The sequence below is a fragment of the Silurus meridionalis genome, chromosome 18 (genome assembly GCF_014805685.1).
Source record: "Silurus meridionalis isolate SWU-2019-XX chromosome 18, ASM1480568v1, whole genome shotgun sequence".
NCBI lineage: Eukaryota > Metazoa > Chordata > Actinopteri > Siluriformes > Siluridae > Silurus > Silurus meridionalis.
Window position 1 is genome coordinate 19,416,697 of NC_060901.1, and position 17,303 is coordinate 19,433,999.

At 43.9% G+C, this 17,303-nt stretch overlaps 2 protein-coding genes across 4 annotated transcripts; both read left to right on the forward strand.

Annotated features, from left to right (window-relative positions):
- Positions 1-1,165: 1,165 nt before the first annotated feature.
- On the forward strand, positions 1,166-7,643 carry si:zfos-932h1.3 (zinc finger protein 497). 2 transcript variants are annotated; one of them, XM_046874457.1, is made up of 9 exons: positions 1,166-1,301; positions 1,505-1,707; positions 2,772-2,870; positions 2,975-3,070; positions 3,168-3,278; positions 3,451-3,592; positions 4,260-4,974; positions 5,069-5,097; positions 6,140-7,643. In XM_046874457.1, exons 1-9 carry the CDS (start codon positions 1,250-1,252, stop codon positions 7,522-7,524), a joined length of 2,832 nt encoding a protein of 943 aa, XP_046730413.1. In that variant the 5' UTR covers positions 1,166-1,249; the 3' UTR covers positions 7,525-7,643. The 2 variants fall into 2 exon arrangements, with proteins under 2 accessions (XP_046730413.1, XP_046730414.1); XM_046874458.1 differs by lacking the exon at positions 1,166-1,301 and having other exon boundaries at positions 1,640-1,765.
- A 669-nt stretch (positions 7,644-8,312) lies between these two features.
- On the forward strand, positions 8,313-13,651 carry si:dkey-14k9.3 (C2H2-type zinc finger protein). Of its 2 annotated transcripts, none has more exons than XM_046874337.1 (9): positions 8,313-8,545; positions 9,207-9,475; positions 9,603-9,698; positions 9,811-9,906; positions 10,212-10,322; positions 10,419-10,542; positions 10,792-11,383; positions 12,065-12,120; positions 12,282-13,651. In XM_046874337.1, the coding sequence occupies exons 2-9, from the start codon at positions 9,245-9,247 to the stop codon at positions 13,547-13,549; spliced, it is 2,574 nt and encodes an 857-aa protein (XP_046730293.1). In that variant the 5' UTR covers positions 8,313-8,545; positions 9,207-9,244; the 3' UTR covers positions 13,550-13,651. The 2 variants fall into 2 exon arrangements, with proteins under 2 accessions (XP_046730293.1, XP_046730292.1); XM_046874336.1 differs by having other exon boundaries at positions 9,276-9,475.
- Positions 13,652-17,303: the final 3,652 nt, after the last annotated feature.

Genomic DNA, 17,303 nt, shown 5'->3' on the forward strand with positions numbered 1-17,303 from the left:
ATACAACATCTCAGGTCTCACCACAGTCCTATAAACTTTTCCTTTCACTCTCACAGATACTCTTCTATCACAAATCACTCCTGCTATCACTCTTCTCCACCCACTCCACCCTGCCTGCACTCTTTTCTTCACTTCTCTAACACTCTCCATTACTTTGCACTGTTGACCCCAGGTACCTAAACTCCTCCACCTTCTCCACCTCTTCTCCTGCAACCGCACCCTCCACTGCTCTCCCTCTCATTCACACACATGTACTCTGTCTTACTCCTACTGACTTTCATTCCCTTCTCTCCAGCTTGTACCTCCACCTCTCCAGGCTCTTCTCCACCTGCTCCCTACTTTCACCACTAAACACAATATCATCCACAAACATCATAGTCCACGGAGACTTCTGTCTGACCTCGTCCCTCAACCTGACCATCACCACTGCAAACAGGAAAGGGTTCAGAGGCGATCCTTGATGCCGTCCAACCTTTACCTTGAACCAGTCTGTCGTTTATACTACACACTTCACTGCTGTCACACTGTCCTCATACATGTCCTGCACCACCCTCACATACTTCTCTGATACACCTGACTTCCTCATACAATACCACAACTCCTCTCTCCACCCTGTCGTACGCTTTCTCTAAATCCACAAACACACAATGCAGCTCCTTCTGACCTTCTCTATACTTCTCCATCAACATCCTCAAAGCAAATAATGCATCCGTGGTGCTCTTCCTCAGCATGAAACCATACTGCTGCCTACAGATGGTCACCTCTTCTCTCAGCCTGGCTTCCACTACTCTTTTCCCATAACTTCATGGTGTGACTGATCAACTTAATTCCCCTGTAGTTACTGCAGGTCTGAACATCTCGATTATTCTTAAAGATCAGTACCAGCACACTCCTTCTCCATTCCTCAGGCATATTCTCACCTTCCAATATTTATTAAAAATCCACCACATAGATGTATAATAAATATAATTATTAGTTATTTCTTGACATTTGGAAAAAAGGTTCACATTGATTTGTGTGCATTAAAAAATAAGTTTGTGCAACCCATGTAGTGTGTGTGTGTTTGTGTGTGTGTTTGTGTGTGTGTGTGTGTGTCAGAGGAGGCAGTCTGGGATGCCGCCATGTTTCCACGCCCATATCAGACTCTTATTTTGAATTGTTCCAACCGGAAGTTTTTTCCTCGTACTGCGATCACGGAGTAAACCTGCCTGTGAGCTGATGTTGAAACTGCAGTGTAAATCCAGCGCCAATGGCTGAATTTGTTGTGGATAAACAAGAAGGACCGACACTGGAAGCCTCAGGTATAAAGATTTAGATCCTGTTTTCTGGCTCATGCTAGCAGGAGGTGGTGTGAACCTTCACAGGACTGTAGGAAAGTCTTCTGGTTCTTTAATTATAAGAGAATAAGCTGATAAAAGATCATTCTCTCATGGAAATAAACTTTTATTAGGTTCTCAGTAAGACTGTACTGAATGATGGATGTATTATTGTGTTTCCTGCACAGGTCTCAGGCTTCCTCTGTCCTCAGTGCGTCTGCTGGTTCCTCCTCTGCGCCTGATGTCTGCGTTTATGTGGCAGGTGGTGCAGGAGAAAAACCTGGTGCATTATGGGAAACTGGAGGAGTTTGTGTGTATGGTTACGGAGAGCGTGCCACACCTTCTGACTTACAGACAAAGAGTTCAGCTCATCCTGGGACTGAGGGCACGGGTGAGCGTGAACATCCACTGAACGTCAAGAGACGTTCGAGCGATCTTGAGACGTTCGAGTGAGTGATGTTGAGATGTTCGAGCGATCTTGAGACGTTTGAGTGAGCGATCTTGAGACGTTCGATCGATCTTGAGATGTTCGAGCGAGTGATGTTGAGATTTTCGAGCGATCTTGAGACGTTTGAGTGAGCGATCTTGAGATGTTTGAGCGAGTGATGTTGAGATGTGTGAGCGATCTTGAGACATTTGAGTGAGCGATGTTGAGACGTTCATGGGATCTTGAGACGTTCGAGCGAGCGTTCTTGAGACGTTTGAGCGTTCTTGAGACGTTTGAGCGTTCTTGAGACGTTTGAGCAATCTTGAGACGTTCATGGGATCCTGAGACGTTCGAGCGAGCGATCTTGAGACGTTCGAGCAAGCGATCTTGAGACGTTCAAGCGAGCGATCTTGAGACGTTTGAGCATTCTTGAGACATTCGAGCAATCTTGAGAGCGAGCGATGTTTAGATTTTCTTCAGATTCTTAGGTCTGAAGAATGCAGTATATGAGATCTGGATTTAAGAACAGACCTGTCAGGTGTCTGAGTGTAGGAATGTCTCGACAGTTGTCTCATATGTCTTCAGTTTGAACACATCTCATTTCTAATGGGTTTCTATTAGAAACTATTCCCCAGATATCAAGAAAATCACCAGTTTCTTCGTCTTGGTTCCCAAAAACGTGGGTCCCCTAAACACAACTTGGTCTTTTCCACGATTTTTTGAATGCAATTTTGGAAATGTTCATTATCACATTGCTCGTATTTAGGGGTCCATGCACTGAAGCTCAGGAATACAAAATGTAAATGTGGCTTATGTAATAAATCCATACCTGAGTATGTGTGCAGTTTATTTTAGACTTAAAATTGATCTTTGGATACGATGTTTCAGAGCCACAGGAGTTTAATTTAAAATCTTTCTTTGACAAATGAATATCTAGTGTGAGTTTATTATCTGAGTGGAATAAAGTAGAATTTATTAGATGATCTTTATACTGTTCTAATGTCGATTGTTCCTTTTGATGAATTCAGATGATCTTGGAGATGCTCCACAAGCCGGAGGATGTGAAACTCGTCCAGATGCACTTGGACAGAATGAGGCTTCCTGATATTCCGACCGGATGTTCTGTCGTGAGTAGATTTCTGTTTCACCGACATGCATGAAGACACGTCCTTGGCTTTGTCTCCAGGCACCATGGAGAATAAATCCAGGTGTGTTTTTATTTTTTTCTCAGGATGTAGACTCGGATTTTGAGCTCTCTGTGTGTAACTTTAAGGCGCTCGTCCTCGCGCTGTTGAAGGATCCTGCAGAAAAAGTCTATTTCTTTCAGGTGAGTTCCGACATTTGTATTAAATTCATGTGATTGACAGTTCAGTCTGAATTCATTTGCGAGTTCTTCTTTCTGTTGGTGTTCTTTTCTGGTGCAGGAGGTGTTTCCTGTGGAATATGGTCCACGCTATGACTCCGCGCTGAAGGAACTGATGTGGGAGCTGCTTTCCCGTCTCGAGAGGCTCTTTCCCGTTCCAGACTTTAAAGAGGTGCAGGAGTATTTAAACCCTAAACCAAATCACGTGACATTTTTTAACACGACACGACCCTTTGAGGGAGCGATATGAGGTGTAATGTGGATGGGGTAACCAGTTGGTATTAGAAGACTAATTTATAGAACACAAAGTATAAACTAAAAGAACTGATTGTGATGTGTTCCAGACTATATCTTGGCTCACTCCTGCCCCTGCTGGTATGGATGAATGCATGCAGTCTGAGCCCAAACACCTGAAAGCTCTGTTTGAGCAGCACAAAGTCGTCAGCAGCATGGACCATCAAAACTGGGCTAAAGGTTCCTCGTTAGGTAATGTGGTCAAACGTTTGTGGACACCCAACAATCACATTCCTGTTTGCTTGTTATGAGCGCCTTCACTCTTCGGTGAAGCCTTTCCAATAGATTTTGGATCGTGGCTCTGATCATTCATTCATGTGTGAGATCAGACACTGATGTTGAGGAGATTGAGGAAGAATTGAAGATAATTTAAATGTGAAATTAAAATCACCAGAAAGTCACTGTTAATAAGGGAGTCATTGCGATTGAAACGAATCATTTAAAGAGTCGATTCATTCAAGAACAAAACACCATCGTGTTGCTCAGGGACAAAACAGTGCTGTTGCTTTGTTTGGAATGATTTTTGTTTGGCGAAATCGAGGAAAAACAGGCACTGTCTCAAAAGCGTAAGCTTTTTAATATGAACTTTTTGTTTATTGAACTATCAAAATGCAGATTTTTGAACTATACTATATGAAATGATATAAATGGACACATTTTCTGATATTTTCATTTTGAATTTTGTGGTCATTCTAAATGCATTTTAATAAATGGAATCTTAGACATCATCATCATCGTTAAAACAACAGTAGTGATATTATCGATATACATATCGTACACCCCGAGTCTGATGCTCAGGTTTCCTCATGCTTTCGGTGATATCAGGTATTGACTATTATTTTATTTCTTGCCCCCACAGATGCTCTGAATGCTACCTCAGGAGACTGTATAATCTCTTCGCTTTCTGTCCCTCCGTCGACACACATGGCTGTCACTACTGAATCCATGGTTTACCACATCCAGCCGACCACTGTGACCATCCTGAGCCAGACCGCCCTGGGCCAGTTGGGCTCCGAAGCCATCATTGTGACTGATTACTCAGAGGTTGAGTTGGACAGCACTGAAGTGGCCGAGGAACCGGTGGACAGGTGCGTAGAGGTGCACGCCGGAAGCACCTCGGTGGTGGAGGTTCTCCGCAACCAAGCTGCTGTTGAAGAAGAGGAGATCATTACTGTGAGCCGACACGTCAAATTTCCCAAAGATCCAGAGAGCAACCGCAGCAGTGAGGAGGACGAGAGAAGTCTTTGTGAGAAATCTACTCAATGCGAAATCATCAGTGACGTGAACGATCTCAGGAGCACGGGGAATGATCACTCAAATGATTCTGACGGGGAAAGACACAATAAAGAGCTCAGGGAAAGAACCAAAGATGCACCGCAGCCTCCTGTATGTCAGGAGGACGTCGGAGAACCTGATCCTGCTCAGGATAAGAGCATGGGCTTAACCTGCAAGGACCAGGCAGTGCCGGAGCGAAGGGGGCGTGGAAGACCGAGGAAGAACACCCTGGTACCAAAGCTGGTTCAGAACGGGAGACGAGGGAGACGACCCAAAACGGGAAAAAACACAGAGAAAAAGTATGGAACAGACGCGTGTACATCATCTTTAGTTGTGTTTTCTCCTAAATTGTTTTATTAAATATGTTGTCTTACTGTCTTGTTTATTTCACAGGAAAAATGAAGACATTGGAGAAAAAAATGGTAAATTCACTATATGGACAAAAGTTTGTGGACATCGGATTATAGTAATATGTGCTTTTTTTTATAAAAGATTTTTGAACATCCCATTCTACATTTAGTCTCCATTATAGTAACCTTCACTCTTTCAGGAAGATGTTCCACTAGATATAGCTATAAGGGCATTGATAAGTGATGTAGATGTGGTGAGGAGGCCTGGGGTGCAGTCAGCATGAAAATATTCTTCCCAAAGGTGTTCAATTGAGTTTATAGCTTTATAGCAGGAGATCTTCCACTCCAAACCATATCTTCATAGAGCTGGCTTTTACGCACAGGGTTGGCATTGCCATGCTGGAACACATTTGGGTCTTCTAGTTGAAGTAAAGGGAAATATTTACTTATTTACATAATTAATTTTCATGATTCAGTACTGGTTTTTTATTTTTTTTATTTTATAAAGTATTCTTTTATAAAGTAATTCAGTACTATTTTACTGAACTTTATTACAAAAATAAAATAAAAAACAGTACTAAATCATGAAAATTAATTAAGTAAATAAATATGAATATATTAATTAATCGATATAATTATATCATTAATAAATAATAAATACTGTATAATATACCACTCTCCATGCAGCATGCAGTTTCGCTTGTTAAAAAAAAAAACATGTAGTGTCAGAGTTTTACCTCTAGAGGCCACTCCTGTAAAGACAGTGGACAAGAAGCTGGAAAAACTATCGGTATGAATAGTTCCAGCAACCAACTATAGTCAAAAAATGATGAATCAGTCGACATCAAATTCAGTATGTGCATAAAACATTTGTGACATCAAACGGACAAATGAATGACCTTGGGTTTTTTTTGTTTTTTTTTTACATATGTGTGACACACAAATATTTTAATAGTAGAAAACGTATAAAATCCAGAGATCTTTCACATATAAATATTTCTATAATATTCAGTCTATAATATTTTTGGAGGGAAAAAAGTTTAATTATAAATGAACGTATTATTTGGATGTTTGTGATGTAAGAACATGGTCATAATCTTTACACTTCTTTCAGATGGAAAGTCCGAGACGTTCAAGACTGAACACGAGGGTACGGAAAACACGGTCCTGTCTTGTGACCCGAACACGGCGAGACCCATAAATACTGAAACGTCCGAAAATCCCCGTGCCCGGTACGTTTGCAACACGTGTGGCCGCAAGTTCACTCGCACGTCGGATGTCCGGCGGCATCAGCTGACCCACACGGGCGAGCGGCCGTTCCGTTGCGCTCACTGCGAGAAGACGTTCCAGCACGCGTGGGATCTGACTAAGCACTGCCGTAAGTTTCATGGTGAAGCAACGTTCTCTTGCTGCCTCTGTCCGAATCAGTTCGTCAATTTCCGCTCCCTGACTGCACACCATAAGAAGAGCCACGGCGGCGAGCTGCCTCATTACTGCTCCATCTGCGGGCAGGCCAGTGTCAGTGAGGCTGCTCTCGTGCAGCACCGGAAAACGCACAGCGCTACTCAGCAGTATGTTTGCGAGCAATGCGGCGAAGGCTTTGACACTTTACTGCAGCGCTCGGTCCACAGACAGAGCCACCGCATGCACCGCAAGTTTAAATGTCCGCAGTGTGACAAGACGTACTCGCGACAGGCGGACGTGAAGCGCCACCTGCTGAGCCACACGGGTGAGCGGCCGCATCCATGCAACCTGTGTGGAAAAAGCTTCGCGCTCCGGGCCGGCCTCCAGAAACACCAGCTCACTCACACAGGTGAGAGGCCGTTCCCTTGCCCTCACTGCCCCAAGGCATTCAACCTGCTCTCCATCATGCGTCGACACGAGCGCATGCACACGGGAGAGCGCCCGTTCCTGTGTTCGCAATGCGGCAAGCGCTTCCTGTCGCTCGGAGAACTCCTCAAGCACGACAAGTCGCACACGGATGCCCGGCCGCACGTGTGCACTCAGTGCCAGAAGAGATTCAAGTCGAAGCGGGCTCTGCACGAGCACGTTCTCAGCCACAGCGGCATGCGCCCGTATCCCTGCAAATACTGCGACAAGACGTTCTCTAAGCCTTTCGCTTTGAACCGCCACCATTTGATGCACACGGGCGAGAGACCCTTCGCGTGCTTGCACTGCGAGAAGACCTTCCTGACGTCGGCCGAGTTGGCCTTGCACAAGCGCGTGCACACCGGAGAGCGGCCCTACGTCTGCCCAGAGTGCCCCTGGAAGTTTCGGAGTTCCTCTGAGTTGGCGCGTCACCGGCGCACTCACGGCCAGCAGAGGGCGTACTCCTGCAGCTACTGTCCCAAAATCTACACTGGCATATCGAAATTGAAAAACCACATGCGAATGCACACTGGGGAGGACAACACAAAGTGCCCTGAGGACATTAGCCATACAGTAGAAGTCCAAGAGTTTACTCTGACAGAGGGCGACGCTACTGAGAGCCTCTCATGATCACATGACTCTGCAAATGCGATTATATTCTCAGTTAACATTACAAAGACTAAGATTTTGTTTTTGCAATGATGTATAATGGATTCACTCTATAATGACTATTAAACTGTTACACACACGGTCTGAGTCGAATTTGGTTTTTCTCCTCTACACACACAGACACACACACACACACACACAGACCTGATTACTGTTCAGTACCTAATGTACTGGTGTATTCTTCATCTGTAGTTTTCTACATCCAGGGTGCAGTTTAATAATACATTTGCTTTTGGCTGCGTAGCTCGAAATTTTGTTTCTTCACACTAAAAAAAAAGGGCAAGTTTAGCGATACTTGGCTTAAAATAAATGAATTTAGGGCTCTGCTTAGGTCAGTCGCTAACATGTTTGTGTTGTGATAAAGGTCTTAAATTTCATTATTAATGATTTTAAAAAGGTCTTAAATTGGGAACCTGCAGAAACCCTGTAAGAATACCATCATGGGAATGAAAGTGGGATTTATTAGGCAGCAAGTGAGCAGTTTTGGAAGCGGATGTGCTGAAAAAAGGAAAAATGGACAAGAATCTGAGTGACTTTCAGAAGAGCCAAAAACAGTTTAAGGAACATGACAAAAAGCTCAGGGTGTTGATTTGGAATCCAAAGTCCTTCTAGTGATGCGCGCGCACACACACTCAGAGGTGAAGGGGAGAAGCGGATCTACACAACCTCAGGCGGGTGGTTTTAATTTTATTCAGATAGTATTGAGAGTGCAGTTTGGTCCTCTGGACGCACGAGGGCGTTGTGAGAAATAAAAAACCTTAAGGAAGCTACTGAAACATCCGGTGATGTGTTCAACAGCTCCAGGAATTTCTTGCCTAATTGTATTGTTCTTCTAAACACCAGATTTGCTGCTCACAAACGCGTTCTGGAGAAGCAGTTTGTTTCATTTGTAAGGTGAGGTGAAAGCTGCACGATTCCGTGGAGAAACCAGAGTCCAGCCAGGCTGTGGGGATGGAAGTTTTAGGGCAGGAGAACACCAAGGGTAAGGCAACAGCAGGGAAATGTGCTGTGGAACACTTTGAGATGTTTGGTGCTCATGTCCTACTCCTACAGTTACTGCACTCAGGGTGCGTTTACTTTTGCACTCCACCTACAGTGTGTGTACTCGGGTTTAAAACTAAACGTGGAGACAGAAATCCATACATCTGACTAATACAGGAGTGCATTATTATTATTATTATTATTATTATTATTATTATTATTATTATTGTTGTGTTTTTATTATTATTATTGTATTGTATTATTATTATTATTATTATTATTATTATTATTATTGTATTTTATTATTATTGGTATTGTATTTTTAAATTATTATTATTACTAATTATTATTGTATTTCTTTTCTTATTATTATTGGGGCAAAGGTTCAATAAAAAAAAATGAAGGCATGACATTGGTGGGAAAAGTCAATATATGAGACTAAGAGAAATAAGATATTTCGAGAATAATATCAGAATATTTTGGGAACTAAAAAGGCTTCAGACCAGCTTCAGATATTAAACTAGTAGGTGCCTAATACACACACGTGAGGAATCTCACCTTCATAGTCTTAATTATATTCAATTAATTACAGTATACATCGTAACAAAGCAGCTGGATATAAATAAATTCTTCTGTACATTTGTCCCTAATGATCGATTTAGAGGTGATGATGGTGTGAGGGAAAACTCCTTGGGACATCATGATGCTTATCGATGTGGATGTTGTTCCAGATCCTCCTCTCCTGGCCTCTCTGCGTCTCCTGATCCCACCTCTGCGCCTGATCTCGGCAGTCCTGTGGCGGGTCGTGCAGCAGCAGGATGTAATGCAGTACGGGATGCTCGCCGACTTCGTGACGTTGGTTACTGAAGCCGTGCCGGAGCTTTTTAGTCCAACCAACGCTGTTCAGCTTGTTCTGGGCCTGAGAGCAAAGGTGAAGCGTTCAAAACCACAAGTTTGAGGAACGAACCACTAGTGTGTCGGGTGTCCCAATACTTTTGGGTGTATATTAAGCAGTAGATAACTTTCTTGATGGACTTCCTTCTTTGTTTTTGTACCAGCTAATTCTGGAGCTGTGCTACAGGGATGAACCGGCAGACGCGTGTGTCCAGCCTCACCTCAACAGCGTCCAGACGGTTCTTCGTCTGGTCAAACAGGCAAGTCCTCAAGTTTCACCAAATCGTGAAAAACGTTCGCTACATCGCTGTTAATTTTATTTGAGAAGTGCACAAGTGTGTCTGATAACCAGGCTGCTGTGTAAACATCCAGGTGGAGAGCACGGGGTTCGAAGAGGCAGGAGATCACTTTGTGGAAGTGGTTGAGACGCTCATCAAAGATGCTGAGCAGAAAGAACATTTCTTCCAGGTCTGGAAGTGTAATATGAGCACTGAGATATAAATATGTTCTGCATCTGCTGCATTTCAACATACAAAATAGATCTGAAGTTCAAAGTTTGGTATAGAGAGCAGTTGTATGTAGAGGACATGTGAAGAACATGTGAAGAACGTATGTGAACAGTGTGTAATCTCTTTATCTCCTGCAGTCATTCAGCATTGTTATTAGGAAAGCTCCAAACATCTCCACCACAAATTTGTTACCAGACGATCATTTCAGAAGCTACTATGGAGAAACATTGTGTACAGCATTCGTGGTGTTTCTTTCTCTTGTAGAACGTGTTTCCAGTGGTGTTTGGCCCCAGCTATGACTCCGCCCTTCAGAGATTGCTGTGGGACTTCCTGTCCCGACTGGAGCGCTTCCTGCCAGTGCCAGACCTCCTTCAGGTGCTAAACATCGAGCTGGATTAGGATCTGCAAACGTTGTTTTGTTGTACTCCTAGAGTAGATCTGATAAACGTCTCTGGATCCTTTGGGTTTCAGACGGCGGCCTGGATCAGGTCCGAGTCTTCTGCTTTGAAAGACTGTGAGGAATCCATCAGGAACCCAGAAAACTTGAAATCGCTGCTCCATCACCATAAGTGCCTTGGACATCTGGACACATGTGGTAGGTGATTGTGAGGGTGAGGGTTCTGGGAGATAAAATTCAGCACATTTCAGCAACACTTTTATTAGGAACACCTTCTCACCTAATGGTCCAGTCAGGTTCTCACAAGCTCCAACTGGCTTCACTGAGACTCTGACTAAATAAGTCATTAATGCACTATAAATGTATTTTTTGGTGCCTTTTACACATCCATCATGTGGAGAACGTGTTCCGAACTGTACAAAGTTCTTTTCTGATTTTCCTCCTCAGTCTCCTCATCATTGGCGCGAGATGGTGACTGCATCCTGAGCGCTTTGTCTGGAAAAAAACCCAGAGTGGCTCAGATGAAGCCAAGCGATGGTCCACATGCTCCAACTCCTCCCAGTGAAATGACCATGTGTCTGATGGACGCAACCGACGTCGAGACGGTCGTCGTGACATCCGACTGGACGGGGATCGAAATATGTTCAAACCAAGACGAGGATGAAGAAGATCCGCATCTCGGTGCCGACTGCAAGGAGTCTAAAGGGAACACAGAGGAACGTGAAATCCGAGCCGAGAAAATCACAGAGAAGCGTTTGGAAGATCGCAATGGATCTGTAGGTTGCAGGACTGCAGGAGAAGAAGAACTGCAATGCGATGCTGAGGAGAGCCCGAGTATCACTTCTCCTGTGAAGTCTACCCAAACCGTGACCCGCAGGTCCGCTCGGAAACCTAAGCAGACGTGGAAGTTGAAATTAGTCAACCTTCAGACGCAGAAACGAAAGAATGGTGCGGAAACCCGACACAAGCGAGAGAAAACATTGAGGAGCTCCAGAGATGAGACGGAGATACGCCGAGAGCAGGTCGCTTCAGATGATGGGTCAGAACACATTTAATTATAGTGTCAGAGATCATGGATTACTGTTAGAGATGCACTATATGGTCAATAGTTTGTGGATGTCTGACCACACCCCATTCCACATTCCATTCACTCTCCATTTGTTGTTCTAATAAAAAAGATTTATGGAGATTTGTGCTCATTTAAGGGTTTTACCAAAGTGATGTGGGTGAGGTAAAGAGGTCTGGGGGTGCAGTCAGCCTTCACATTCATCTCAATAGGTCTTGTAGCTTTATAGCAGGAGATCTCCCACTCCATCTTCTGGCTTTGTGCACTAGAGCATTGTCATGATGATACAACTTTGGATTTTGTATATAATTGTGCGCCTCCGGGTCGGTAGGAACAGTTTGGGGAGGATCTACAATACGAGTGGGAAAAGACGGGTGTCCAAATACTTTTGGCCATATAGAGTATATTAGACCACATTGTATCGTTTGTGTAATAAAATCAGAATAATTAGGGAATGAAATTGTAATATTATTTGGAAATGAAATCTATATTTTTGGGGAATTTCTTTTTATATTATTTGGGAATGTAATCTGAATATTTAAGGAATACAATTTTATTATTTAGGAATAAAATCAGAATATTCGGGGAAAAGATTTTGAATATTTTGGAAATAAAATATTTAATGATAATTCTTTTTTTATTGTTTTTTTTAAGAGATGCTGCTGAGACATCGGGATCTGCTGATCACGTCACAAGCGACAGAAATGCAGGTCCAGTCTCATTTCACTCCACAAGTTATTTTCAGCTTTTGTATTTTTACATGCAGTGACGTGATTAACGTGTATATTTTGCGTTAGGGGACGTCCCCTGTACACGTGCATAGAGTTAAATTCATTGTGACTCAGCAATGCTGATGATGATCTCCAAACAGTTTTTGCAGAGCTCTCGTCCAGGACGTTCTCCTGCCCTCAGTGCCCGTTTACACACGTTCAGGAGCGCTACGTGAAAAGTCACATGAAAAAAGTTCACCCGGTTTCACCGTCGACCGGCGAGAAAGAGCCTCACGTGTGTTGCGTGTGTGGTAAAGGTTACCGTTACCCGGGCATGCTGAGGGCGCACGAGCGCAGCCACACGGGCGAGCAGCCCTTCCAGTGTACGGCGCCCCACTGTGGCCGGCGCTTCTCCTACGTTCAAGCTCTACGGCGCCATCGTTTGGTTCATGGCCACAAAAACACCTCTGAAGAGGCAGACGAGACTGAAGACTGGATGTACAGCTGCCTGTACTGCAGCGAGAGCTTCAGCTCGCTCAGCGCTCGCCGCGAGCACCACAAGACTCATCCTGAGGATGAACTGAAGCGCTGCAGCGACTGCGGGAAGAGGCTGAGCTGTCAGGCAGCGCTGATCCGGCACAAGCGAGGCCACGTGGGCGAGCGCCAGCACAGGTGTCTGCTCTGCAGCTCCAGCTTTGTTTGCGCTACGAGTTTCAAGCGCCACATGATGGTGCACAAGCCTGAGCGTCCGTACCGCTGCAGCTGCGGGAAAGGCTTCACCTACAAAGGCGCTCTGGTCTCTCATCAGCGCACTCACACGGCCGAGCGGCGCTACAGGTGTTCCCGGTGCAGCAGGTGCTTCCTTTACCCCGGAGAACTCCGGAAGCACGAAAGGACGCACTCGGACGAGAAACCGTACCTGTGCCCGCACTGCGGAAAGAGTTTTAAAAGAGAGAGGATTCTCAGAGCGCACGTAGCCGGCCACACCGAGGATAAAATCTTCAAATGCTCCACATGCGACAAAAGATTCTCCTATAAAGCGAGCCTGACGAGGCACGAGCTCACGCACACGGGCGAACGGCCGTTCCTCTGCTCAGACTGCGGCAAAACGTTCTTCTCGTTCGGCGAGCTGCTGAAACACCAGCGCTACCACACAGGGATCAAACCGTTCCAGTGCTCACACTGCGACAAGAGCTTCACTCAGGCCTGCTACCTGCAGCTGCACACCAGGTACCACACAGGAGTGCGACCCTACACCTGCCCCCAGTGCAACAAGAGCTTCTTCACTTCCTGTCGCCTCAAACGACACGCGCAGATCCACACGGACGAGAAGCCGTTCGAGTGCGCCGAGTGCGGCAAGAGGTTCAGACAGGCGTACGTCCTGAAAGTCCACCGCCGCACTCATTTGGAGAAAGAACTCAGGGTTTAGTGGACTTTTATTTTCACTGTTTGTTTTATTTCTTATATTTTGCTTTTCGAAAAAACCTGCACTTTCCTTCTGAATCGGTTAATAAATAAGATTTTTGGTCAACAGCAGCAGGTCGAGTTGTTTTTCGCATTAACTTGTGTTCTGTTCAGTCCAGCTGGAAGCAGCAGCTCCTCATGTGAACAGCACAATACGTGCATCCATGAGGATTGAGGACGAGAACTCGATGTTCTTCCACACGTAGCCTGAAATATACCTGAATGAATTAACCTCCCAAGTCCTTCTAAACACCTTAAAAAATGCCATTCTTTATTTGTCCACATGATGTCGCTCTTGCTTCGTTACAAATAGTGCACCTGCCATTGAGCCCAAATTGGTACATTAATCTCAGTGTATATTAAACACTAAAACTAAATATTCCAATATAATTTAAATTCACAAACGAACGTGAGAAAACCGTGCTAATTGGGAATTGAGCTTTTCCTACTTTCTGTATTTCTGTGCAGTCAAGGGAACATTCAATACAACACCCTCAAAACACAAAGACGCAAAAGGGCAGATGCCTGTAGGGGTCTCGACTGAGTTCTCCTGCTCCTCCTGCCTGACTCTCAGCTTCAGAGTCCAGCTGTGAGAGCAGAAAGAGCAGATTGGCTGTAGTGCCCTGCTGCTGTGCGCTGACCTTTTATATACATTGTGCCGTGGATAAAAGCTGCCCTTCTGCAAAGATATATAGTTTCTCTGCTCACACCTCAGTGTGAAGGCACTAATTACGGTTTTGTCGAACGAAGCTTAGAGTTCTTAATTAACAAGGAACTGTGACCGTCAGCAACCGAACGCACTAACGTTGATTTGGTCTCGGTATTTCCCCTCGGAGGAGGTAACCTCATTGCCCTTTGGAAGGCCAAGAGATCATGGTTAGGCTTAATGCCAAGTAAGGCTGGGAATAATTATTCATGATAGTATGACTTTTGTTAAATGGATTTATAATTTAAAAAAGAGTAATTAAGACATTCTCCTGTCAGAAAGTCTTATGTGACCTGAAAGCTTCATTACTAGGTGATCAGAAAGACCTCATTCAGGTGGAAATCACTCAGGCTTCCTTTGGCCATACATTCCTTCAGACAGATTGTGCTCTGGAGATCTCCACAAGAGCTTTGATTCACAAAATGGCCAAAATAATTTCAGATACCTGACTTTTCCACCCATATGTGGTTCTTTGCCAAATTTTTACCAATTGTATCAGACGTCTTTGGATGTATGAGCGAAAATGGCACTTTATTCGAACCAGGAGACCCAAACGTGTTCCAGCATGACAATCCAGCTCGATGAAGATCTGGTGTACATGGGTTGGAGAGTAAGATCTCCTGTTATAGAGCTTCAACCCTATATATGTTCTACTTACATCACCTACATCAGAACTTTACCCTTAATAATGCCCTTGTTTCTGAATGAACACAAATCTCCTTCTTTGGAACATCTTCCAGAAGAGTGGAGGTTGGAGGCACATACATCATTGGATTCTGGCGTTCGATCTTTTCTTCTGCTAATATTTACTGCTGCAAAAACTATTAAAATCTGTTTTGTATTAAACAGTAAATCGTCTAGCATTATCCCTCATCTCTGGTCAGCGTATAACAGCACATAGAGCCACTCTCTGAGGCATTTTCTTTATTAATAATGTTCCTTATTGTGGTTTCTGAAAAGATTATTACTATTATAAGGTCTCAGGCCAGCTAGCTTAATGCTAGAGAGACACCATTAAAACCTCATCATCTAACCAATCTGTGAATAAATATTAAAAACCTCTTTTTCAGGTTGTCTCGTGAGGAAGCCGTAATGCTTTTAATATGCTTCCTGAAATCGGAGTGAGGTCACGATCTCACGCGTGTGTAATGAGCTAATCCATTTAATGCTAACTTTGTGTCACCCAAAGAATAGCTTTGTGCCTCCTCACAGGCAGCAGACACCAGCGGGAGGGGATATAAATAGGGCCCCTATTAGAATAATTAGGTTTCTGTGATTTGTTGTTCTGTTGTTTTGAAGCAGACACAACAGCTGGAAGAAAGACTTCCCAAAGCGGTGACAAATAACAACAATTTCTGTAGATGCACAATCTTTCGAGAGAGCGAAAGAGAGAGAGATGACAAAAGACTATAGGCTACGTCTAACTTCATCTAACTGCACCAAGATTTAATTTGGGTGACATCAGTCTACTGTAATAGCATTACACGCTTCACCCAAATTATGATCAATGCAAAGCAAGAATGATAATGTTATCAGCCGAGTAAAAAGAATGAAAACTTTTTGTATTTTAAACCCGTCAGAAAGCAGCTCGTACACAAAATCAGTCTCAAAGCAGAAAATTTACACTGATCAGGTATAACATTTTGAGTGAAGTGAAGAACACTGATGATCTCTTCATCATGGCACCTGTTAGTGGGTGGATTTATTTATTATGCAGCAACATTTTGTTCTCAAAGTTGTTGTTAGAAGCAGGAAAACTGCAGGAAAGGATTCGAGCGAGTTTGACAAATTGTGATGTCTAGATGTCTGGGTCTAGACGTCTGCAGTGGTCAGTGTCTATTAAAAGTGCTCTAAGGAAGGAACAGTGTTGAACTGGCGACAGGGTCGTGGGGGACAAGGCTCAGTGATGCACGTGTGGAGTGAAGGCTGGTCTGTGTGGTCCGATCCAACAGACGAGCTCCTGTAGCTCAAACTGCTAAAGAAGTTCATGCTGTTGATGATCGACAGGTCACGACTGCTTTAGCAGCAAAAAGGGGACCAACACTATATTAGGCAAGTGGTCATAATGTTATGGCTGATAATAAATGTTCATCCTGTACAATTGTATGCCTCTAACTTTGGTTTTGGGAAAGAACAACACAAGGATGAAAATGTTCACACAGCAATTTTACAACATTTACTGAATGGTGCAAAAAAAGAACAAAAGATCCAGTGAGCGTCAGATCTGCGAATGGAAACGTTTTATTGATATGAAGATTGAAGGAGAATAATAAACCTGGTTTGAGATGACAGAAGAACAGTAACTCAGATAATCAGTAGAATCTCAGATTCAAAGAGCTGAAGACCACATCAGGTTGCTGAGAAAGCTGAGGTTGTGATCTGGTGTGATCTTTAACATCTTGAACATTAACGTGACAGAATTTGTTTCCAGTGTAATGGATCGAACCTGATTTGGGTGAAGAGTAGAGCTGGTGGAGGTGGAGCGATGGTGTGGTGAATGTTTCCCATGATGAATTGTCTGAGTGTTGAAGACTTTTTGAACATTTATTCCACTGTAGCTGTGTCCTGTTTTGACATTTTATCTTGTAGCTTATCATACAAACATGGATCTCGAGTCCTATTTCGAGGAACCAATCATTTGTTCTGACTGTTGGCTGGATGTTCTCCGGGTGTCTGATAACACGGGTAGCAGCACTGCTCCGTTTTAACGGAGTGACAGAAGCAACACAGAAACACAGTTTCTGCAAAAACCTATTGAGAGCATGTTCTACTGCTGTCCGGTTGCTGAGAAACGCTAATGCACACTCGTTTGAGCTGTGGAGGTGAATTCATGGCAGGAAAAAAAAAAGAAAATGAAAAGAAAGGAAGAACCATCTCTGGTACCAATTAGAGCCTGGACTCTTTTTTCACATCTCAACCCACCTGCGGCGTCTCCTACTGGGAAGTATAGAGGCAGGTGTGACTGCTCTTCTGCGCTAGTAATAAACACCACTACTGTGCTAGAGAGAAGCTT